The sequence below is a fragment of the Dendrobates tinctorius genome, unplaced genomic scaffold, assembly GCF_039654945.1.
Source record: "Dendrobates tinctorius isolate UK_male_01 unplaced genomic scaffold, ASM3965494v1 ptg000132l, whole genome shotgun sequence".
NCBI classification, from domain to species: Eukaryota; Metazoa; Chordata; class Amphibia; order Anura; family Dendrobatidae; genus Dendrobates; species Dendrobates tinctorius.
In genome coordinates this window covers 2976247-3000578 of record NW_027361800.1, presented here as the reverse complement: position 1 = coordinate 3000578, position 24332 = coordinate 2976247, and the positions used below count along the sequence as shown (strand labels likewise).

Genomic DNA, 24332 nt, shown 5'->3' with positions numbered 1-24332 from the left:
GATGACATATATCCTTCTTCGAAACGCGCTGGACAATAAAAGGTTAATTTATCTACGTGATCTGGATTTGATATTCTGTCTAGCAGCGCACATAAGTCCAAGAATTTTATTCCATAAGAGATCCTCCATACATTTGTGACATGGTCTCCCGGTACCTACCCACACGCAACCTTCAATCCTCTCAAGATCTTCTTCTCTACTCCCCCCTTATCTCTTCTTCCCACAACCGCATACAAGACTTCTCTGTTGTGAGTTCATTTTCCCCTTCACTGTTGATGTCTCATGAACTCCCTCTGCTGGTGAGGAGAGGTAGTGAGATTGATTGGGTTGGGAAGAACCTGTCATCTGAACAGGTGGAGCCTGATTGGACACCCGGAATCACTGAGTGGATATAAGGCAGCCGACGCCCTACAGGGGTGCTGGTGAACCTTTCTGCTCTGAGCTCTTGCAAACCAGTTCAGTACCTGTCTTCTGAAAGCTAAGTATTTGCTCTCTTATTTTTCCATGAGATATTGTCTGTTTACTTAGTGTTTGTGTTCTGCCTGCCCTTGTTGGTACAGGCTGAGCTCCATTTTTGTCTCTGGTCAAGTTGATCTTTTGCTCAGTCTTCAGAATATACCTGAGTGCTGATATAGTGATTTTGAAGTCTAGTGACTTCAGGGCCTTTTTTCTATCAGACGTGTTGGACATTATTTTGGCAGAATTTTTGCGGATTGCAGCCAGCATGTTTTCTGTCCTTTCCTATTTAGTTAGTTGGGCCCCATCGTTTGCTCAACCTGTCTTTCTGTCTGTGTTTGTGTTTTCATCTGCTTTTCACCTACAATACATGTTGGGGGCTGTCTATTGCTTTGGGGTCTGCTCTGGGGCAGTTTAGATTTCCCCTTTCTTTCTTTAGGCTTATTTAGTTCTCCGGCTGTGAACGAGGGGTCTAGGGCACCGTAGGAACCCCCCACAACTACTGTTAGGTGTGTGAGTAGGATCAGGGGTCTGCAATCCGATAGCTACCAACCTCTCCGGTTTTCTGGACTTAGCTTGTATTTTTGTTTTTTCCTCCTTCGGTGACTCATTCATAACACTTCTCCCGTGCTTCCCCCATACTCTGGAACTCTTTGCCGCAACACATCAGACTCTCACCAACAACAGAAACTTTCAAGAAGAACCTGAAGACCCACCTGTTCCAACAAGCCTACAGCCTGCAATGATCATGTCTACTGAACCACCGCACAACCAGCTCTACTGTTGTGAGTTTATTCTCTGGTTCACCAGTTGTGAGTTCCCCTTCTGGACTCCCTCTGGTGGTGACGGGAGGTGGTGCGGCTGGTTTGATCGGTGGAGATCTGCCACCTGAGAATGAGGATGACGACTGGATCTCAGAATTCTCAGATTGGATTTAAGACAGCCGACGCCCTATTCAGTTGCTGGTGATTCCTTCTGGCTTGTCAGCTCTTGGTTTTCAGCTCGGTTCCAGTCATCTAAAGCTAAGTTTTTCTGCTAATGTTCACACTTGTTTTTGTTGGTCTATTCAGTTTTTTGTGTGGTTTGCCAGCCAATTAGCTTTTTGTCCCTTACTAGTTCGGTCTCTTTTTGCTCTGTCTCAGAATATTTCAGAGTGCTGATATAGTGGGAGAAGTCTAGTGACTTCAGGGTTAATTTTGCTATCAGAAGTGTTGGACATTATTTTTGTAGGGTTTTTTGCAGGTTGCAGACAGTGTCTTTCCTTTCCTGTCTTTTTAGTTTGGGCCCCATCATTTGCTCAGCCTATTTTCCTGCCTGTGTTTGTGCCTTCATCTTGTTTCACCGTCAATACATGTGTGGGGACTATTCCTCTGGGGTCTGCTCTGGGGCAGTTAGTTTTCCCTTTTCTTGCTTTAGGCTTATTTAGCCCTCCGCCGTGACGAGGCGTCTAGGAACATTGTAGGCACGCTCCACGGCTACTGCTAGTTGTGTGGTAAGATCAGGGATCTGCAATCTGCATAGTTACCAACCGCTCTGGTTTTCTGTGGCTTAGCTTGTTTTGCTTTTTTCTCCTCGGTGACCCATTCATAACACTCTACCATCTCCTAGTGTATCCTCACCTATCCCTGCAGACTATGAGCCCTCGCGGACAGGGTCGTCTATCCTTCTGTATCTATCCTTCTGTACTTGTGTGTCTCTTGTCTTGCACATGTTTATTGTACTTGTCTATATTTCCCCTTTTCTCATGTAAAGCGCCATGGAATAAATGGTGCTATATAAATGTATAATAATAATAATAATAATAATAATAATAATAATTAGTATTGTGGTTTTTTTTTATTAATTATCAGTATTGTAGCATTCAGTCACTATGTGGTGGTAATATCTGGTCTGGTCATGGTGTGGTGGTATTTTTCCCTTTATGTAGTATTATTCAATCATTATGTGGTGGTAATATATGGTCTGGTCATGGTGTGGCGGTATTTGTCCCTTGTTTGCGGTATTATTTGGACACTATGTGGTGGTAATATGTGGTCTGGTCATGGTGTGGTGGTATTTGTTCCTTGTATGTAGTATTATTCAGTCACTATGTGGTAGTAATATGCGATCAGGTCATGGTGTGGTAGTATTTGTTCCTTGTATGTAGTATTATTCGGTCACTATGTGGAGGTATTATGTTATCCGGCCATGGAGTGACAGTATTTGTACCTTGTATGTTGTATTATTGGTCATTTTAACACACATTTCTTTAGAGAAAAATATATAAAAACATACCTAAAAAGAGTATTGGATATTTAAGACCACTTAATGACTGCCAATACGTCTTTTTACTGACCTGAGATATAAGAGAATAGCATCCCCATACAGGTGACAATCCAGCAGCCGTCAGCTGTACACTATAGCTGACAACTTGGTGCATTAGCCACGATCAGTGTTGGCACCGTCCCTATCTGTTTAACCCCTTAGATGCTGCTGTCAAAAGTAAATACATCATATAAATGGTTAACAGAGTGTGAGGGCTTCCTATTTAACCCCATTGGCACCCTGAGATCGTGTGGTCCTGATGTTTGCCATGGCATTGTTGGTAATAACAATGATGCTCTATGCGCAAAGAACATTTGTATTAGCATTCGTTCTGTGCACAATTTTTGTCGGCCTTTTTGAACAGACCATTAAACGACCATATACAGTATACTGTAGACATAACCAATGCAGTCAGCTGGACTAAATACTCTTGTAAGCTACCTGCTTTATGCCTGTGCCCAGGTGGTCTGGAGCATGCTAGGAACGTCAGAGTCCCCACCAGGTGACGCAACAACATCACTGCATTTGCATTCTGCATCAGACTTCAAGCATAGGACCTACTGATCATCAGAACGAGGGGGTTAGGTGAGCTTAATGTGCTACTTTTTTTTCAAATAGTCATTGATTCAAAGAAGAACTTGTGGCTAGAGAATGTTTTGATGGTAATTTGGGCATTAAGAGGTTAAAGCTCTATTATAACATTCTTTTTATTGCAGCTCCGGAGTGATGCTACTAATGTAAGGCCTCCACCTTACGGTACTTTCACATTGAGTTCCTGCACCTGATCAGTGGCCTTGTCGAAGTTTACAAAAACGGTGTTCTAAAATAATAATAATCTTTTATTTTTATATAGTGACATAGTAAAATAGTTAGAAAGGCCAACAAAGACATTTGTCCATCCATTTCAGCCTATATTCCATTAAAATATATCCCCAGATCTACGTGCTTCTAAAGAACCTAATAACTGTAAGATACAATATTGTTACGCTCCAAGAAGACATCCAGGCCTCTCTTGAACCCCTCGTCTGATTTCGCCATCACCACCTCATCAGGCAAGGAATTTCAGATTCTCACTGCCCTAAGGCTGCCTTCACACGTTGCAGTTTTTTTGCGGTTTCGCGGCAGTTTTTAATGCGCGATTTTGCTGCGAAAACACAAAAAAACAGCATCCCATGCAATCCTATGGGATTCTGCAATGCTGTGCTAATGCTGCGGATTTTCCCGCGGCGGAATGCATTGTTCTGCTTTCTTTCCGCATGTGGCTGTGCCCACCATGTGAAAAGTAAGCTGAACATTTGCGGATGGTACCCACGGTCCGGAGGAGAGGAGAGGAGACTGTCCTCCTGGCTCTGGGTACCATATCCCTGTAAAAAATAGAATTAAAATAAAAAAATCGGGTTATATTCATCTTCCGACGTCCCTCGCAGCGTCAGCAGGCTTCAGCGACACACACGGCAGCTCCTGTTCCCAGTGATGCATTGCGATAATGACCTTTGCTGACGTTGCATCTCGCGAGACAGCGACGTCATCAAAGGTCATTGCCGCAATGCATCACTGGGAACGGGACCTGCCGCCAGAATCGCGATGATCGGGGACGCAGCGCGGGACGTCGGAAGGTAAGAAAAACACGATTTGTTATTTTTTTTTATTTATTATTTTTAACATTAGATATTTTTACTATTGATGCTGCATAGGAAGCCTCAATTGTAAAATTTGGTCACACTCGTTAAACACTGTGTTTGACGAGTGTGACCAACCTGTCAATCAGTTTTCCAAGCGATGCTACAGATCGCTTGGAAAACGCTAGCATTCTGCAAGCTAATTACGCTTGCAAATCGCTAGTTTTTCCACGGGAAAATCGCGGGAATTTAAAATGCGGTTTTCCCGGGATTTGTACAGAGGCAGTATAATGCTCTCATCATGTATATCCAGACCTCTTTTAATGCACCCCATGATCTTGCTTGCCTTGGTGGCCACTGCCTGGCACTGGCTGCTCCAGGTAAGTTTATCATTAATTAGGATCCCCAAGTCCTTCTCCATGTCAGATTTACCCAGTAGTTTCCCTTTCAGTGTGTAATGGTGATATTGATTCCACAGGACTGGCGCATAGCAAATTGGATACCAATATTCAAAAAGGGCTCTTAAAGTGATCCTGGAAATTATAGGCCAGTAAGTCTAACCTCTATTGTTGGTAAAATATTTGAGTGGTTTCTGAGGGATGTTATTCTGGATTATCTCAATAATAACTGCTTAACTCCATATCAGCAGGGGTTTATGAGGAATTACTCCTGTCAAACCAATCTAATCAGTTTTTATGAATAGGTAAGCTATAGACTGGACGAAAGTGAGTCATTGGACTTGGTATATCTTGATTTTTCCAAAGCGTTTGATACCGTGCCACACATGGGGTTGGTACACAAAATGAGAATGCTGGGTCTGGGGGAAAATGTGTGTAAATGGGTAAGTAACTGGCTTAGTAATAGAAAGCAGAGGATGGTTATAAATGGTATATTCTCTAACTGGGTCGCTGTGACCAGTGGGGTACCGCAGGGGTCGGTGTTGGGACCTATTCTCTTCAACATATTTATTAACGATCTGATAGAAGGTTTACACAGTAAAATATAGATATTTTCAGATACAAAACTATGTAAAGCAGTAAGTACAAAAGAAGATAGCATTCTGCTACAGATGGATCTGGATAAGTTGGGAACTTGGGCCGAAAGGTGGCAGATGCAGTTTAACAATGATAAATGTAAGGTTATACACATGGAAAGAAGGAATAAATATCACCATTACACACTGAACGGTAAACCACTGGGTAAATCTGACATGGAGAAGGACTTGGGGATCCTACTTAATGATAAACTTACCTGGAGCAGCCAGTGCCAGGCAGCGGCTGCCAAGGCAAACAGGATCATGGGGTGCATTAAAAGAGGTCTGGATACACATGATGAGAGCATTATATTGCCTCTGTACAAATCTCTGGTCAGACCGCGCATGGAGTACTGTGTACAGTTTTGGGCACTGGTGCTCAGGAAGGATATAATGGAACTAGAGCGGGTACAAAGGAGGGCAACAAAGTTAATAAAGGGGATGGGGGAACTACAATACCCAGAGAGATTAGCAAAATTAGGATTATTTAGTCTAAAAAAAAGACGACTGAGGGGCGATCTAATAACCATGTATAAGGGGACAATACAAATATCTCTCCGAGAATCTGTTTATACCAAGGAAGGTGACGGTCACAAGCGGGCATTCTCTGCGTCTGGAGGAGAAAAGGTTTTTCCACCAACATAGAAGAGGATTCTTTACAGTTAGGGCAGTGAGGATCTGGAATTCCCTGCCTGAGGAGGTGGTGATGGCGAACTCAGTCGAAGGGTTCAAGAGAGGCCTAGATGTCTTCCTGGAGCGTAACAATATTGTATCTTACAGTTATTGTTAGGTTCTTTAGAAGGAAGTAGATCTGGGGATTTATTCTGACAGAATTTTATTGGCTGAACTGGATGGACTATTGTTTTTTATCGGCCTTAATAACTGTTACTATGTTACTATGTATCTTAGAGTTTGGAGTTTTTAGCAGCCAGAGGAAAGGGGAGGAGTTTTAAGTTCAGCCCAGAGGGCAGTGACTCAAAGGGGATAAAGGATAGTATAAAGGTACTGTCACATTAAGCGATATCGCTAGCAATATCGCTATAACTTGTGATGTTATAGCGATATTGCTAGCGACATCGCTGTGTCTGATACTTGCCTACTACCCGCTCCCCCGCTGGTTATCGCTGATTGTGCGAGAACGTCCAGGACCGTTTCTCGTCGTCAGCTTCCTGCGGCGCTTCCTGTGGAGAGACGAGCGACGAGCGTGGAGCCGGGCGGGAGGACGCAGGATCGCCTAGTGTGACAGGTAAGTAGCGACCCCCGTCCCCAGCGATGTCGCTGGTGAAATCTGCCTATGTGGCAGCTCACTAGCGACCACTTAGCGATGTACCAGCGATCCTGACCGCGTCATATCGCTGGTCGGGATCGCTGGTACATCGCTAAGTGTGACAGTACCTTTAGGCCATGTGGTTGTTCTCTATGTAATTCTTGCTGGTCACTTCAAAAGTGGGAGATGAGTCAAGTAATGTGCAGAGAAGGGACCATGAAGACAGCTGGCAGTCCATGTCCAATGCGGCCCAGCGCACCCATGATCTAACATCACTCAATAATTGCTATATATTCTGATTATGTCATTTGTCCTGCCACTATCTGTATTTGCATATCTGATAATTGCCCTTAAGGCGACTAAACATATAATTTAACCTTGGACTGCTCTTATATCTCGATCCACGAATCTAGACGTCCGTTAGGCTAGTTTCACACTAGCGTTACCAGGAGCAGCGCAAGGCCACCGCTAAGCTCTGCCCCTGGCCGCGCCCCCTAAGGTCAGCTCCTCCTATGGTCGCATGACGCTGCATGCAATCAGCGTACCCTATATTTAGCGCTGAGTACGCTGTCTGTGCGCTTGTATCTTTTTGCCGGCGCATGCGCCCTTTTTGTGCTGCGCCGAGTGCACAAAAATGCAACACAAATGCAACACAGTGCGTTTGGCGCACGTCGGCATAGCGCAAAAAGGGCGCATACGCCAGCAAAAACATACCAGTGCACGGCCAGTGTATCCAACGCTAAATATAGGGTACGCTGATCGCATGCAGCGTCATGCGACAATAGGAGGAGCTGACCGGAGGGGGCGTGGTAGGGGGTGGAGCTTAGCTGCGGCCCTGCGCTGCGCCTGGTAACACTAGTGTGAAACTAGCCTTACTCGGTGTACCTTCCCATGCTGGTGTCTGTCCCAGTATAATCCTATTAAAGGACTGAGTTTACATCGAACTACGAACAGGTGGCAGTCCTACCGGGCTGGCAGCGCTCTGTTTCATTGGTGCTAGTAAAAGGGGCCTCTCAGCCTGTCAGGGTTGTGAGCGAGTGTGGTGCGATGTCAGTGACTGCGTGGGCCACATCCTTTCACTCCCTGTGCCTCCCTGGACCTCTGTGGACAGGGGGTGTGTGTTAAACTGTGCCCAGCTGATCCATTCCCAAGGGGCACAGAACGTAATAGTGACGTCAGGCAGGGTAGCGAGGTGTGGGTTCGTCGCATGTGGTGGCAGCGGAGGAATTCTACGTGATCTATCTTGTGTCATCTTTCACAATAACAGTATTATTCTGACACAATGTGGTGGTCATGTCAAGATGTTGCAGAATTATTTGGGTATTTTATAGTTGTATTAGTGGTAATATTGGGGTATTATTGTTCAGTAACAGAATAGTGATTCTCTTTAAACATGCATTATCTGTAGTTTGCGCCTTCATATTTTATTACCTTCTTACTGCAGCTTAGTCTGCTTGCACTCTGCTCCCGCCACCTGCTCCCCTATAAATGACATAATTCTCACACTATCAGAAATATGCAGCAGCACGTGCTACACAGGAGGAAAAAAATATCGAAAATAGGAAATGTAAAAATGTCACAAGCATGGGAAAAATTTCCTGGAACACTGTTATCAGACAGGTGAATCCGTATGTGCTGTGTATGGAACAAATCGTGCCGGCATGAGGCAGTACAGCACGTCTGCAGAACGCAAACACATCATTATTACAGTATGTAACCCCAGCATAGGGGCCCTGCACATGGAGCCTCCCACCCCATAGCCAAGGCACCCTTCATATTACGAGAGTTCCTACATTTCTTCAAGGAGCAGACACATTTGAATCCCTTTCTTGGAAACAGAGAAGAATTGGAGGGTTAATAAGCACTGGGAGTCCAAGGACCATTATCATTATGAGGGGGTGCACAAGTTGTTTTTTTCAGGTAGATTTCGTCTGATTTCATTTAATCTATGGAATTATTATAAAAAAAGAGAGACATCTGTGGCAAAGACGCCACAAAGACGTCTAAAAAGATGACAAGACATGACGTCCTTTTCCTGAAGAGTCTTCTGTTTTAAAAACGAGGAGGGTACACTAATGTCCACAAGACGTACCCATGTGGGTGGGCTTTTGTGAAATCTCATCCACATTACAAGCATAGAAATCCTTTTGTTTTTCTTATGAAAAATTACAAATTAAGCGAATGTTCATAATTTTGAGTAGTATCTTCACATTGTCTAGAAACATTTTTCAAGTCCAAAACTCTATGGAGTTGATGCTTATTCACGATTTTTCAAGCATATCTTATATATTATACTCTTTAGTGTACTTGAGATATGTAGTACAGAATCTCTGGGCAAAAAATGTGGCACTGAGATGTGGTTATCACCTTCCATCTCCCATACTGTAATAAAGAAGTATAGGAGCTTTGCAGTAGCTACTGTTCGAAATCGTGAAACTTATGGAACCTGTCATGTGAAACAAACCCCACTATTAACCTGAAGATATGGGGTCAATCTGCAGATTTAGGCTATGTGCACACGCTGCAGATTCACCTGCGGGTTTTTTCCCACGGAACCGCAGGTAAAACCGCAGGTAAAGTGACCTGCGGTTTCCTTGCGGTTTTGCCCTGCGGTTTCACACCTCTACTATGTTAAAGGTGTGAAACCGCAGCGGAATCCACAGAAACAATTGATATGCTGTGGAAAAAAAACGCTGCAAAACCGCGCGGAAAAAACCGTAGCGTGAGCACAGAGGTTTTGAAAACCCATAGGATTACATGGTACTGTACCATGTCTGCGGAACTGCTGCGGTTCCGCAGGGCCAAAACCGCAGCGGAACCACAGCAAAATCCGCAGCGTGTGCACATAGCCTAATAGTGTTTTAAAGTCATGTACACATCTCACTGATAGCCTGACTACTGGGAGGAAATGAAAGCCTTGGCTTTCAGTCATTTAGGCGCAGCCATCTCAGCTTCAGCCACAGCTCAGTACATAGTGACCAATGTCTGTAACTATGCCCCAGCACTGACTGACAGCTGACCCCACAGTGCATCAGTACAGAGTCAGCTGTCGGTCAGTGCTGGGGTGTGGTTCAGCAGCCACATACTATGTATGAGCGGTGACTGAGGCCATGTCGACTACACCTCTATGACTGAAAGCCTGAGGCTGATGAGAGGAATAAAATTATTTTTGTCCAAGCAGCCGATCATTCAGTGCAGCAACCACACAGCTTTACAATGCTATTATCCTGCAGATTAGCCCCATATCTGCAGGTTAATAGCATTTGAGGACATGACAGTTTCCCTTTAAAGGTGATATCCTGCAAATAGTTGATAATGTTATACCTGCCTGTTCTGTCTGGTGATGATCTTTGCTGACTCTCCTGCTTCATTTCACTTCACATCAACACAGCAGTTCTTCCTTTTCCGTTCTGCATTGTCGACAAGGCGTCACTGCGGACATTATGCTAGACTGATAGCTGGTTCCCCGAAGTAAGACAGAGGGGACCCAGGTGTCGAACAGCATGACATCAGCAGCGACACCCCGTAGGCAGAGGAGAAGACATTGTTCTGTCGACATGATGTCACCGGAAGCAGAAGAATCTGTGACCGCTATGAAATGGCAGAGATCATCGACGGGTAGAAAAGGCAAATAATTAGCAACTACCTACCTAAGTTCGTAGACCCATAAGAAAAAAATAACAAAAGTCTCGCATATTCCATTTAAGACTAAACCAAGCTGTGCGATTTTATTATACTTATTTCTGTTTATTATCGCTTTATTGCCCCAGTTTCTTTATGATGGCCTTAAAGAAGCCTCACATTTAATTTTTATCATCCTTTTTTTCATTTTAGGAATTTTAGGGTTCAAAGTCAGTAATTACATTGCCATCAAGCATTACAATTCTGACACAGATTAATGCAGCAGTTTGGGAGGTGTTAGGTCATGCTGTACACATGGTAATGACATCTACGCCAACCCTCTGCCTAAGGCTCCTGGGGTCCATGTGAGTGATCATGGGACCCAGAAGACATGGCCTGGAAGGAAAAGTAAACAAGGGTAGTGGCAGATGGAGGAAGCTGGGACAAAGCTGGGCATTAGAAGTTCAAGAACAAGGAGAAATCTAGGTGGGGCACTAATGGGTGAAGATAATGTTCAATAGTGCTGCTGAGGGCAGTGAGAAACTGACAGTGATCAAGATGACTGGAAGAGAAAGAGGAGACACTGGAGAGCAGGGGAAGTGGGGGATGGGAGATAAGAGCATCCATTATCTGCATTCCATTAAGAGCATATTAGTGAAGGACACACAGCAAGGATTGCACATGCGCCACACATTAAAGATATACTGTAGACTGCACAATCACACAAGTATTGGTAAATCATCGCAAAAGACTTTTGATGTCTACTAAGTTCAGGATTTTGAATATAAGGCATACTTGACAATTAGGCTGTGCTAATAATCGGCTTTATATGTTCTTCATTATGCCACAGAAATGTATATAAACAATAACCATTGCATGCCCAGCCCAGCTATTTGTGCCTTGAAAACAAGCCACCAAAGGTACGACCCTAAGAACACAAGCAAAGATTTCATGTAAAATTCTACATTTTTTTAATATAAGAGGCTGAGTGAAAATCACTGACCTCACCATAAGGCTCTTTTCACATTTGTGTACTGGTTTCTGATATACCGTAAATAGAACAAGAAAAGTATCAGGCCTGAGGTGAAGCCCTCAGAGATGGCGCACCTCTCGTAGGTCACTTCATCAGTGGCGGCAGGGCTGATAACTTTATTTTTTATGGACAGCTTCTAAAAAAAATCACAGACAGCCAACTTTTATTTACAAACACAATAGGTGACCATGATAAATTATTAAGATTATAAGCGATACATGTCTATAAACCATAATTATGATATTAGACATTGGCTGCAGTCACCGTGAACTGCAAAAGAACGATAAATACAATCATTAACATCTCTCCAAGTCTCTCCAACATCAAAAAAATGTTATGGACAGGGGAAAAAGTGCCCTATTTTGACGGACTGGCCAGGAAGTTTTGGACCGTTGGCAGCACTGAGTGGCGGTTTATTTTAAGCAGGAAAAAGTTAGTTTATAAAAATAAGTTTTAAGTTTGATGAAAAAGTTTGTGGCCGACAACGGTAACTAAACGTATCTGAAAACCATTTTTCCATCATTTCCATATCTGTAATGTGTCCATGTCTATCTATCTTGTGATTTTCATTATTATACAACTCTTGCTTTTTGGTTTTGCAATTTAATTGTTGTGTAGCGTGTGTACATATATATATATATATATATATACACAAGAAAGTTTCTGAAATGGAGATGCCTAGACAGATACAAGTCCCTTGATGTCTCTGCAATCAGGTAATTAGAAATTATGACTACTCTATGGCCATTTTCACATAAGCATAGGATGGCAATGCCCGGTCGGTTTCTCGATCATAACCTTACAGCCTCAGACTGTATGTGTCTGTGAGGCTATAAGTTCAGGTCGGAAGACCCACCGACAGACTGGGCATTATGGTTGGTATACGGACCGTGAAAAATGTTTATGTGAACACGGCCTATTCTCAGCACTTCGCTGTCATGAGCAGGTGACACATCTCAGCTTTCTAGAAATGCATCATGACCGTGTATGGCGAATACGGGTTTCTTACCTTGCAACTGCGTCTTCTGCACCCAACCCGGACTACAATTACACCCCTTGGAATAAAAACATCACTCATCAATTCTTTGGATAATATTGGCCACAGCAGCCAGTTTATTAACAAACAATAACATATAACAAATATAACAGTAATTACTGATATAATCTCTCCTCAAACATGAGGGGAGGGTTCTTGGAGCTAAAAGATCTGGCTTTTATTTGGCAATAACACCAACAAACTTCAACCACCATGTTACCCTGAGCCGTACACCACCAGCTCGAGGGCACCAAGCAACCCGCGCCGGGAAGACTAACCACCAACAGCTCCCAGGGTAAAACCCCGTCCAGAGCCCATAACCAAATGCCAGATCAACCCCACACCATTTTAACTGTCCGGAATTTACTCACAATTCCTTCCCCAACGAATCAGCGTCAACTCCAAGAAACCCACCCCCCGCCAACCACGAACAGCCCTGAACACCTCAGGCTTGTGAGCGCCCCAACACCGCCAATCCTTCTCAACTCCTTCCTGTATTGTGAGTGCCCACAAATCAATCCCTATGTCATTTAAATGAACTCCTTCTTCCCTCCAAAAATTACCAACCCCAGATTCCAATTCAAAGCGCCTCACACTTATGCCACCATTCCTGGATACAAAACTCGACACGGCCCTATTCAACTTCACTCTGGCCCTATTAATACCCTTAACCGATCTGGCTGCCCTCCACTTTTTCCTAGGAACAATATCCGACCATACTGTCAACACACCCGGAAACGACGTCCACAATCTCAAAAAGTCGAAACGAATATCCCTGATCAATTCTCTGACTGGCTTAACTCCCAAGTCATTCCCACCCATATGCACAACCCAAATATCAGGCGCTCTATCAAAATGAGTGGCTCGCGAAAAATTCACCTAAAACCCTGCTCCAAACCATGGCTCTAAAACCTAACCAACGAATGACCACCTGATCTCTACTAAAGCCTAATTGCCTACCGTCCGGCCTCAAGTCAGCCCGTAGCGCCCCACAATGCACGAACGAATGTCCGAAAATCCAGGCTAATAAGGGGTCACGACCTGAAAATACACAACAACAAGCAATATTAAAGCCATTCCTACCCAACTCACCAATGCCATTAATAACGCACATATGTTAAATACTGGTCAGAATTGCATCTGCCGATCCGCCGAATCGCATCAGCCCCTAAACCCCAACTATGAGCCTCTGATGCGGCCCCAATCCTGAAAGAATGCGAACCGTACATATCCGGGGACAAGACCAACTCTTGCAACCCCTTATTTAAAATTGCAATAAATTGGAATCGAGACAAAAATGCTTCCCCCCACATGACACAACAGTGGGCCTGCCTTCCCTGAGCCAGTACGATTCCAGACATCTTTGCAGACACATCAGAGCCCCATCCACTTTTCCAAGCACCACGTGCCTACCTTTTCCCAACTGATCAGTTTTTGAATGCCTTATACAAAAGGCAATGCCCCCCGCCCGTAGTTCCACATCCTCTGCCAACAAACCACCTGCCCTGTCTCTGCTGCAAGACGTGAGTTTGCCTATACGCATCGCCCCAAAAAACGCCAAAGAAAAAGTAAGCCTAAATAACGCGACCTCGAAGTTGGAACAACAAATCTTCTCCAACACTCTGCCTAACCGTTCAAGCTTGCTGAACGAGATTGGTCTGCACCTATCAAAACTCTGATTGCCCCTCCTCAAACCCTTTAATGCCTGCTTAACCAAAAACTTTTTTGTAACATCTACCGACCCCTCCAACCTAATACCAAATGCCAAACCCGCCATAAATTTATTTAGAAATAGACCAGCCCACATCAGCCACCTTCCCCACCAAAAATAACACTACCTGTGTCTTCATCAGACTCAACCGCTCCCCACAGTAACAGCCAACTTTGCCATACCCTCCACGATTCTTCGAAAGATGCCCAGGTCTGGCTCATAACGGACTCGCAAACCAGCCGTCCTGCTCGTCCTTAACCACTTGCCTCAAGTGCAAAGGGCATTCCGCTCCCGATGCTTCCGCTTCTGGTGCCAGTTCCCGGAATCGCTCCCACTGAAAACGAGATAAAGCATCTACTATAGAGTTTTGCACACCTGGCACATGCACCGCAGAAATCCAAGCATTCAGTTCAAGGCACTGAAAAACGAGTTCCCTCACCAACTTAATCACCGAGGGAGAGGACGCTGACAAGCTGTTAATCACCGACACCACACTCATATTGACACAATGAAACCGAACTTTTCGATTCGCGAACATTTCTCCGCAAATGAAAACTGCCACTACAATCAGGAACAACTCCAACAAAGCCAAATTTTTTGTCAGGCCCTTCCGCTGCCATCACTCCGGCCATCTTCCGACACTCCACCTCCCTTTATAATAGGCCCCGTAACTGGCCCCACCTGCTGCGTCCGTGTAAATTTTGCATTCAAAGTTATTCAAAATTTCCTGTTGAATCAACCACCGACCATTATAATGGTCCAGAAAACGTTGCCACACCATTAAATCCTCCCTGTGCTCCTTCTTCAAACAAACAAAATGGTGCGCTGCCGCCACTCCAGCCGTCGCACCGGCCAGCCTGCGGCAAAAAATTCTGCCCATGGGTATGATCCTGCAGGCGAAATTTAACAGACCTATTAACGACTGCAACTCCTTCAAGGTCAATTTGCACAGTTTCCTAACCCTATCCACTTCCTTCTTAAGTAACAACAATTTATCTTCCGGTAGCTGACACTCCATTCCTTCCGAATCAATAAGAATCCCAAGGAAGCTTAACACCATGCTCAGGCCTTCGTTTTTTTCCTTAGCCAACGGCACCCCAAACGCTCTGCCACCCATTCCATGGCAGCCAAAGTATTCCTACATAGCACCGAATCAGGTGGACCTATAAATAGGAAGTCGTCCAAATAGTGAATAACAGACTGGACGCCGGCAACATCCTTAACCACACACTATAAATAGGTACTGAACATCCATAACAAATAACGTGAAATTGCACAACCTATCGGCAAACATCTATCCAAATAGTACCCGCCGTTCCAAAAACAACCAAACAACGGAATGCTGTCTGGGTGAACCGATGGTAACCTGAAGGCCGATTCAACATCTGTTCTTGCCAACAAAGCTCCCGCCCCGTATCTGCGAACCCATCGCACTGCCGTATCAAACGATATATATTCCACCGAACACTAATCCTGTGCGATGCTATCATTAACTGACCGCCCCTTCGGGTATGATAAATGCTGAATCAACCTAAACTTATTCGGTTCTTTCTTAAGCACGACCCCCATTGGAGAAATAATCATCCCTTCGACAGGCAAAAGCAAAAACGGACCCGCCATCCTACCTATCTCCACCTCCTTTTTCAATTTGACACTAACCACCTCAGAATGTAAATCACCCGACCTCAAATTCTTAATAGAGAAAGGAACTGTGTGGTTAGGGGGAGGGATTCTAAAACCTTCTGCAAAACCATTCCAGATAACCCCAGCTTTCTCTCGGTCTGGATACCTATTTAGAAAGGGGGGCCATCTCTTGAAGCCTCATCGGTGTCACCCACTTGACCGGCACCCACTGACAGTTTCCGGCTTGCTTTCTTGAAACATTTTGAACCTCCATGGGAACTCCCATTGCAGTGGGAGCATACGTGCCGGAACTTACAGGTACTGCCGTATGCGCACTGGCCATCGTTGAATTGCCAGCACGTTCCAGATTTCTCCCTCGTTCCTTGAGTCCCATGACTACCACTTCCGTGTCCTGCCTGCTGAGTGCTGCTACCTCCGCTCCCGTGAAAGGACTGCCCATACCTGACTGGAGCCATAACTTTCAGCCAAAGCCCAATATCCTTCTGATCCCACTTAATCTCAGGTCTTACTGCCTTCCTTTGTCTAAATTGATCGTCATAGCGCAGCCATGCGATACCTCTGTATGTACGGTGCACCTCTCCAATCGCATCCAGGTAGCAGAACAAACCCCGAACAGTTCTCAGGAAATTTTTCTCCTATGACGCTAGCCAGAACCGCAAACACCTGTAACCAATTAACAAATGTCTGCGGAATCAGCCGCCAACACCACTTTTCCTCCTCCTCTTTCTTACTGTCATCCTTTTTACCCTCGTCTAAATTAAACTTTTCCAAAGGAAGAAGGGAGAATATTTGCATGTAATCATCCTTCCAAATCTTCTCTTTAACCTCCTTCTATAAATGGGCTCCCTCAAAACATACATAGGCCACGCCCTTTGCTCTATAGTCCAGCTTTACCGCATCCCCTTTCTCTATTTCTGTTTGCACAGACACGGATACACCTGAACCTGTCACCCGCTCCCACTCAACTGACACCGGCGGCTCGCTTGTGACCTGCGACCCAAATGCCATCCCCGGCAACCATGCCACTACTGGCGATGTCTCTACTGTGCTCGCTGCCCCGCTCCCTAATCTTCTCAAAACCTGCGCCAATCTAAGAAGAATGTCACGAAGGCCCCACTCCTCCTCCCCTTTAGGGCCCCCCGACTTCCTTCCCTCCGACCCCAGCGCCTGACTCCCCACAACCTCCTGTGACACTGCCCCTGTGGGTGACAAAAGACACATAGAATCTTACTCACTGAGCTGCGCGGGTGCTGTGTCCCCACCAGCCGGAACTCCGGAATCCTGCCGCCTTGTATCCCCATGATGTTCCATCCATCCTCTCAGCTCCGCGGCCCCAGGTCCGAACCCCTGACCTCCTCGTCATCAGGGGGACCGAAGCCCTTGAAGCGCCTTGCTCCGCTGATCTCCTTTTCGAGCGCGACCGTACCGAAGTGCCTGACCCGGGCCCAACGGTCCAGTCCGAAAACCATCCACGAGATCTGCCAGGCAGCCCAGGATCACTGCCCGCCACTCCCTCTGCCTGTCTATGCCGCCCTGGGCCTGGCAGCAGGGTCTCCCGCTGCTGCTGCCCGCCGAAGTCCTCCTGCTTGTACTGCATCCGGCAGGCACCATGACCGCCGTGCCTCCCCGGGTACCTGCCGTAGAGTCCTCCCAGGGGACAGTGTGCCCCGCGTTGTCTGCCGGCACTTCCTTCTCCGCTGCTGTGCATGTGGCGCCATTCGTGCAGGCCGCCATGACGATTCAGCCTGCGCCTCCGGTCCTGGCCGCACTTCCGGTGCAGCCTGCACTCCTCTCGATCTCAGACACCCCGCGCCTGCAGGCCGGCTTCATTGATTCCTGCCGGGGCGAGCACAGCTGTGAGATGCTACACAACCGTGCTCGCCATCCCTCAAACACCTCCCTGAGCCCGCCCCTATAAAACTTCCATCTTTTCCCCTCCACCAATCCCATCGGTCTTCTGAACCCGGCTAGAAACCCTCCCCTAGCCAACTGCAGTCATGGGGGGCTTCCATCCAGCTATGCTCATTCCAGCCCCCATCTTTACATGTTGGCCATTCAAATAAATGGCAATGCACTGATGCATAGGAAGTGTCAGAGCTGTTCAACATATTGGCATATAGAGGTAGGTCCCTACTAGGACATATGCGTCTTTGAAACAACCTTAAAGATAATCTTTCACCATATTTGACCTGGGCATACAGGTTATAGACTGCTGAAAGTGATACCTATATGATTCAGATGCCTTTTTACGGAGAAATTCCCTTTTAGCAGTTGTTGTAAATGTGTTCTTCCAGGCTGTGGGCAGTCATTGCCAGGAGGATAACTCTGCCTCTGCACTTCATCTGCACACATCTCACCTCCTGTCAGCCTTACTCCGTCCCTGTGAGGGCGGCAGCTTGAGATGAAATATTGTGCATGGACAGGGAGGGAGACAGAAAGGTGGAAGGCCAACAAGCTGATTAGATGCCTGCGCCGTAGAACGCTGGGAACGGCACCTGCACAGAAGGCACTTGATGCCTGTCCTATAGAAGGGTGGAAGACTATGGAGGAAAGAAGAGAACAGTAAGGCTGCGTTCACACGTTGCAGTTTTTTCGCTTTTTCACGGCAGTTTTTAACGCGCGATTTTGCCACGAAAACGCAAAAAAACAGCATACCATGCAATCCTATGGGATTCCGCAATGCTGTGCTAATGCTGCGGATTTTCCCACGGCGGAATCGCATTGCGGAAAAAAACGCAGCATGCTCATTAATTTGCGGAATCGCGACGATTCCGCCCACATAGGAATGCATTGTTCTGCTTACTTTCCGCATGTAGCTGTGCCCACCATGCGAAAAGTAAGCAGAATATTTGCGGATGGTACCCATGGTCCGGAGGAGAGGAGACTGTCCTCCGGGCTCTGGGTACCATATCCCTGTAAAAAATAGAATTAAAATAAAAAAAATCGGGTTATATTAACCTTCCGATGTCCCTCGCAGAGTCCCCAGGCTTCAGCGATACACGCGGCAAGCTCCCATTCCCAGTAATGCATTGCGATGACCTCTGCTGATGTTGCGTCTTGCGATACTGTAGCGATCTCGCGAGAGTGCAACGTCATCAAAGGTCATTGCCACAATGCATCACTGTGAAAGGGACCTGCTGGCAGCATCGCGATGACGTCGGAAGGTAAGAAAAACACGATTTTTTTATTTTTTTTTATTATTTTTAACATTAGATCTTTTTTACTACTGATATTGCATAGGCAGCCTCAATAGCAAAAACTTGGTCACACTTGTCAAACACTGTGTTTGACGAGTGTGACCAACCTCTCAATCAGTTCTCCAAGCAATGCTACAGATCGCTTGGAAAACGCTAGCATTTTGCAAGCTAATTACGCTTGCAAATCGCTAGTTTTTCCGCAGGAAAATCACGGGAATTTAAAATGCCATTTTCCCGCGGAATTGAATTCCGGAATTCCCGCGGTAACTTCCGCGGGAGTTCCGCTATGTGTGAACTTAGCCTAAGGCGCACTCACAATATTTTCTTCCAACCAGCCAACGTCACAAGGGCAACGCCCTTCCCAGAGCCTGGAAGAGGTCATTTATATAAAGTGATAAAAGAGGATTTCTCAGTAACAACACTTCAGATATGAGGCATACAGGGAGGATGTTTTCAGCAGTCTATAACCTGTATGCCCATAGTAATAGGTTGGATAAGTCACGTGGTGACAGAGTCCCTTTAAGGCCAGGTCAATACGATTAGTCCCCAATCCCCACAATTTAAAGCATGCCCTGAAAACGCATTTATTCAGACTGGCCTATCGCCTCAACACATTAACCTAATCTATCCCTGTGTGGCACAGCCAAAAGTTTTACCATAACCAGGTTCCCCGCATCATGTTCCCACATGCTTTATGCATCCATTAGCCCTCTGTGTCTGTACTGTTACACACTTAACATTATGGCTGGTCCATACAATCAGGGCAACTGTTACCACCCACCTTTCGTTACTACCTCTTTCCTCATAAACAGTAAACTTGTGAGCAGGGCCCCCATTCCTCTTGGTATCTGTTATGATCTATGTGATTATTGTTATGCTGTAATGTCTATTGTCTGTACAAATCCCCTCTGAAATGTAAAGTGCTGCGGAATATGTCGGCGCTATAGAAATAAAATGTATTATTATTATTATTTAAGGGATTGACACTTATATAATTCTCCAAACTACTTTATAAAAGAGCTCTTCGTGTGGAACTTCACTTTAATTAAAACTAAGACAGGGTCAAGGCTTTCAAAACAAAGTGGCCAATTGTCGATCACACGCTGATAAAACAAACAACTCTTTAAGTCATAGAGCCAAGTAAATTTGCCACGCTAGTCCTCCAACGCGTTACCATATTAGCTGACTCGACCCCCACCATAATACACTCACTATTATTTACTTAATGTACTGCCTTCAATTCACTTACAAAATACTAAATCAGCACTAGCAATTCATAAGGAAAATAGCAAAAAGCCATAAAGATGTGGAAGTGGCAAGTAAAGCAAAAATGTAATGAACCAGCTTCACATGTTTTTAAGATCATTTACTATAGCTAAAGCTGGTCATACCCTTTAGGCTATGTACGCATGCTGCGTATTTGCTTGCAGAAATTTCTGCATCTCTTGACAGAAAAACGCAGTTGAAAATACGGGTATTTTTGATGTGTTCTTTATGCGTTTTTGTTGCGTTGTTGATGCGTTTTTGTAAATCCATAGAGGTAAATATATGTTATTAAAGAAAAAAAAGAATTGTGATGTCATTTCCTTGTTCAACCTCTTCTTTTACACTCTCTATTGAAGACCATAATATCATTACATACCATGTTCAAATTTATAACAAATATAAGTGAATATAATATATATATATATATATATATATATATATATATATATATATATACATACACACACACAGTACAGACCAAAAGTTTGGACACACCTTCTCATTCAAAGAGTTTTCTTTATTTTCATGACTATGAAAATTGTAGATTCACTCTGCAGGCATCAAAATTAAAACTATGAATTAACACATGTGGAATTATATAATTAGCAAAAGAAGTGTAAAACAACTGAAAATACACTCACTGGCCACTTTATTAGGTACACCATGCTAGTAAGGGGTTGGACCCCCTTTTGCCTTCAGAACTGCCTCAATTCTTCGTGGCAGAGATTCAACAAGGTGCTGGAAGCATTCCTCAGAGATTTTGGACCATATTGACATGATGGCATCACACAGTTGGCGCAGATTTGTCGGCTGCACATCCCTGATGCGAATCTCCCGTTCCACCACATCCCAAAGATGCTCTATTGGATTGAGATCTGGTGACTGAGGAGGCCATTTGAGTACAGTGAACTCATTGTCATGTTCAAGAAACCAATGTGAGATGATTCGAGCTTTATGACATGGCGCATTATCCTGCTGAAAGTAGCCATCAGATGTTGGGTACATTGTGGTCATAAAGGGATGGACATGGTCAGCAACAATACTCAGGTAGGCTGTGGCGTTGCAACGATGCTCAATTGGTACCAAGGGGCCCAAAGAGTGCCAAGAAAAAATTCCCCACACCATGACACCACCACCACCAGCCTGAACCGTTGATACAAGGCAGGATGGATCCATGCTTTCATGTTGTTTACGCCAAATTCTGACCCTACCATCCGAATGTCGCAGCAGAAATCGAGACTCATCAGACCAGGCAACGTTTTTCCAATCTTCTACTGTCCAATTTCGATGAGCTTGTGCAAATTGTAGCCTCAGTTTCCTGTTCTTAGCTGAGAGGAGTGGTACCCAGTGTGGTCTTCTGCTGCTGTAGCCCATCTGCCTCAAAGTTCGACGCACTGTGCGTTCAGAGATGCTCTTCTGCCTACCTTGGTTGTAACGGGTGGCAATTTGAGTCACTGTTGCCTTTCTATCAGCTCGAACCAGTCTGCCCATTCTCCTCTGACCTCTGGCATCAACAAGGCATTTCCGGCCACAGAACTGCCGCTCACTGGATTTTTTTTCTTTTTCGGACCATTCTCTGTAAACCCTAGAGATGGTTGTGCGTGAAAATCCCAGTAGATCAGCAGTTTCTGAAATACTCAGACCAGCCCTTCTGGCACCAACAATCATGCCACGTTCAAAGGCACTCAAATCACCTTTCTTCCCCATACTGATGCTCGGTTTGAACTGCAGGAGATTGTCTTGACCATGTCTACATGCCTAAATGCACTGAGTTGCCGCCATGTGATTGGCAGTTTAGAAATTAAGTCTTAACACACAGTTGGACAGGTGTACCTAATAAAGTGGCCAGTGAGTGTATGTCTTATATTCTAGGTCCTTCAAAGTAGTCACCTTTTGCTTTGATTACTGTTTTGCACACTCTTGGCAATTCTCACCTTGTCTGATTTGACAAGATTTATTTTTCAAATTATAGTGGAAAATAAGTATTTGGTCATTAACAAAAGTTCATCTCAATATTTTGTTATATATTGTCACGTCCGCCATGTCTGTTTGTCTCAAGAACTCCTGGAGCGATGTGCATGCACATGTTTTGTCTGCTGTCCTGCATGTTCGCTAGAGCTGTGTGCAGACTCACCTCATGTCTGAGCTGCAGGATCCCTGTGTTTCTGCTCTGCCTTCTGTGATCTTCTCGTCATGTCTGGAGTCCTTGATCATGTGATGTTTCTTAAGATCCTGCACTGTCTGGTTCTGCAATCATCTCGTCATGTCTAGAATCCCGGATCATGTGTTCTTCCTAGGATCCTGCACTGGTTGGTTCGGTGATCATCTCGTCATGTCTGAAACCCTGATCATGTGACGTTTCCTAAGATCCTGCACTGTCTGGTTCTGCTATCATCTCGTCATGTCTAGAATCCCGGAAGTGCTCCCCTGGTCCTGACCTGGAGGAGGAGGTGCTATGCCCTATATCAGGCCGCCTCTTCCTATGCTCAGGGCCTGATTATTGTGTTGCTTCCCTGCAAGGCTCTGGGTCTGTGGGGTTGCTCCCTCTATTCTGTGCCCTTGCACTTTGCTCTGTAGTGCGTCTCTGCACACGCTCCGTGCTCGTATTCCGCCTCTTGTCTTGTGCCATGTCTTGTGTTGTCTCTCGTGCCATGTTTGTCTTTGCCTTGCTTTGCCTTGTAGTCCTTCTGCTGTTCTTTGTCTTAGTCTGTTTTGCTATGTCTCGCCTTAGCTTTGCTTTGACTTGTAGTCCTTCCTGTGTTCTCTGCCTCGCCTGTTTTGCCATGTCTTGCTTTTGCTATGCTTTGACTTGTTGTCCTCCCTGTGTTCTCTGCCTTGCTATTCCTTGCTTTGTGTTCCTCCCTATGGTCTCAGTCTTTGCTTGCTCTGCCTCGCTCTCTCCTATGGTGCTCTGTAGTGCTCCCTGGCACACGCACCATTTCTCCTCTCCTTAGTGCTCGTTTCTTTGTCTAGTCCCAAGGTCTTCCCTTGGCCCGGCTCTGGGCTTCTGCCTACGCTCCGCTGCTAGACTCTGTCCTCGCTCTGACCTGGTTCTGTTTCTGCTTGTGTTCCTTGCCTTGTTCCCTGCCTTGTACTTGCATTGAACCCCGGCGTGGGTTCCCCTTGGCCGTCTCCTGTGCCGTGGTAAGTGCCACGTGTTTGTGTACAGCCGTGTGCACTGGCCAGTGTGGCATGCCCCCTGCGTGGCTCCTAGCACGCACCCTGCCTTGAACCCTGGCGTGGCTCCTAGCACGCACCCTGCCTTGAACCCTGGCGTGGCTCCTAGCACGCACCCTGCCTTGAACCCTGGCGTGGCTCCTAGCACGCACCCTGCCCTGAACCTGGCGTGGCTCCTAGCACGAAGGTTCCTTTGCCCCCTCCTGTGCCTTAGTCGTGCCTCGTGCTGGCGTTACAGCCGTGTGCATTGGCCAGTGAGGTGTGCGTCCCTGCGTGGCTCCTAGCACGCACCCTGCCTTGAACCCTGGCGTCGCTTCTAGCACGCACCCTGCCTTGAACCTTGGCGTGTCTCTACACGCACCCTGTCTTGTGCCTTTGCGTGTCTCAACACGCACTCTGTCTTGTACCTTGTACCTTGGCGTGTCTCTACACGCACTCTGTCTTATACCTTGTACCTTGGCGTGTCTCTACACGCACTGTCTTGTACCTTGTGCCTTGGCGTGTCTCTACACGCACTGTCTTATTCTATGCTTTGGCGTGGCTACACACGCACCCTGTCTCGTTTGTGAACCTTGGCGTGTCCCCTACACACGCACCTCGCTTTGAACCCTGGTGTGTCCCCTACACACGCACCTTGCCTTGCACCTAGTCTTGAACCCTGGTGTGTCCCCTACACACGCACCTAGCCTTGGACCCTGGCGTGTCCCCTACACACGCACCTAGCCTTGGACCTTGGCGTGTTCCCTAAACACGCACCCTGCTTGGATATCTGTCGTGCCTCCTTGCCTGAACCCTGGTTTGCCTGCCGGATGCCCGGAACCTGCCGACCGTTGCCAGAGGTCCGGAACCAGATGACTACAGCCTGATGTCCGCAGCCTGATCCCTGGACCCTGTCGGTTTGCCAGCAGTCCGGAGTCCGATGCCATCATGCCATTACCTGTGCCTAGGCGTGCCATCTGGCACGTACC

General features: G+C 45.9%; 1 protein-coding gene across 9 annotated transcripts in view; it reads right to left on the bottom strand.

The window, feature by feature from the left end:
* The window catches only part of PALM (paralemmin), a 185531-nt gene that overhangs the window by 67878 nt on the left and 93321 nt on the right, over window positions 1–24332 (bottom strand). For 2 of the 9 annotated variants that reach the window (XM_073543384.1, XM_073543373.1), the window contains exon 2: window positions 11408–11469. The exons of 4 other annotated variants lie outside the window; for them this stretch is intronic. Coding sequence is in view for 3 of the 5 variants with exons in the window: in XM_073543373.1 (XP_073399474.1) it covers window positions 11408–11469 (62 nt within the window). In the remaining 2 variants the exon portion in view is untranslated. Of the gene's footprint in view, window positions 1–8110; window positions 8131–11303; window positions 11359–11407; window positions 11470–22321; window positions 22417–24332 lie in introns of those variants that run through there. 3 more of the 9 variants (XM_073543374.1, XM_073543378.1, XM_073543383.1) reach the window with 3 other exon arrangements.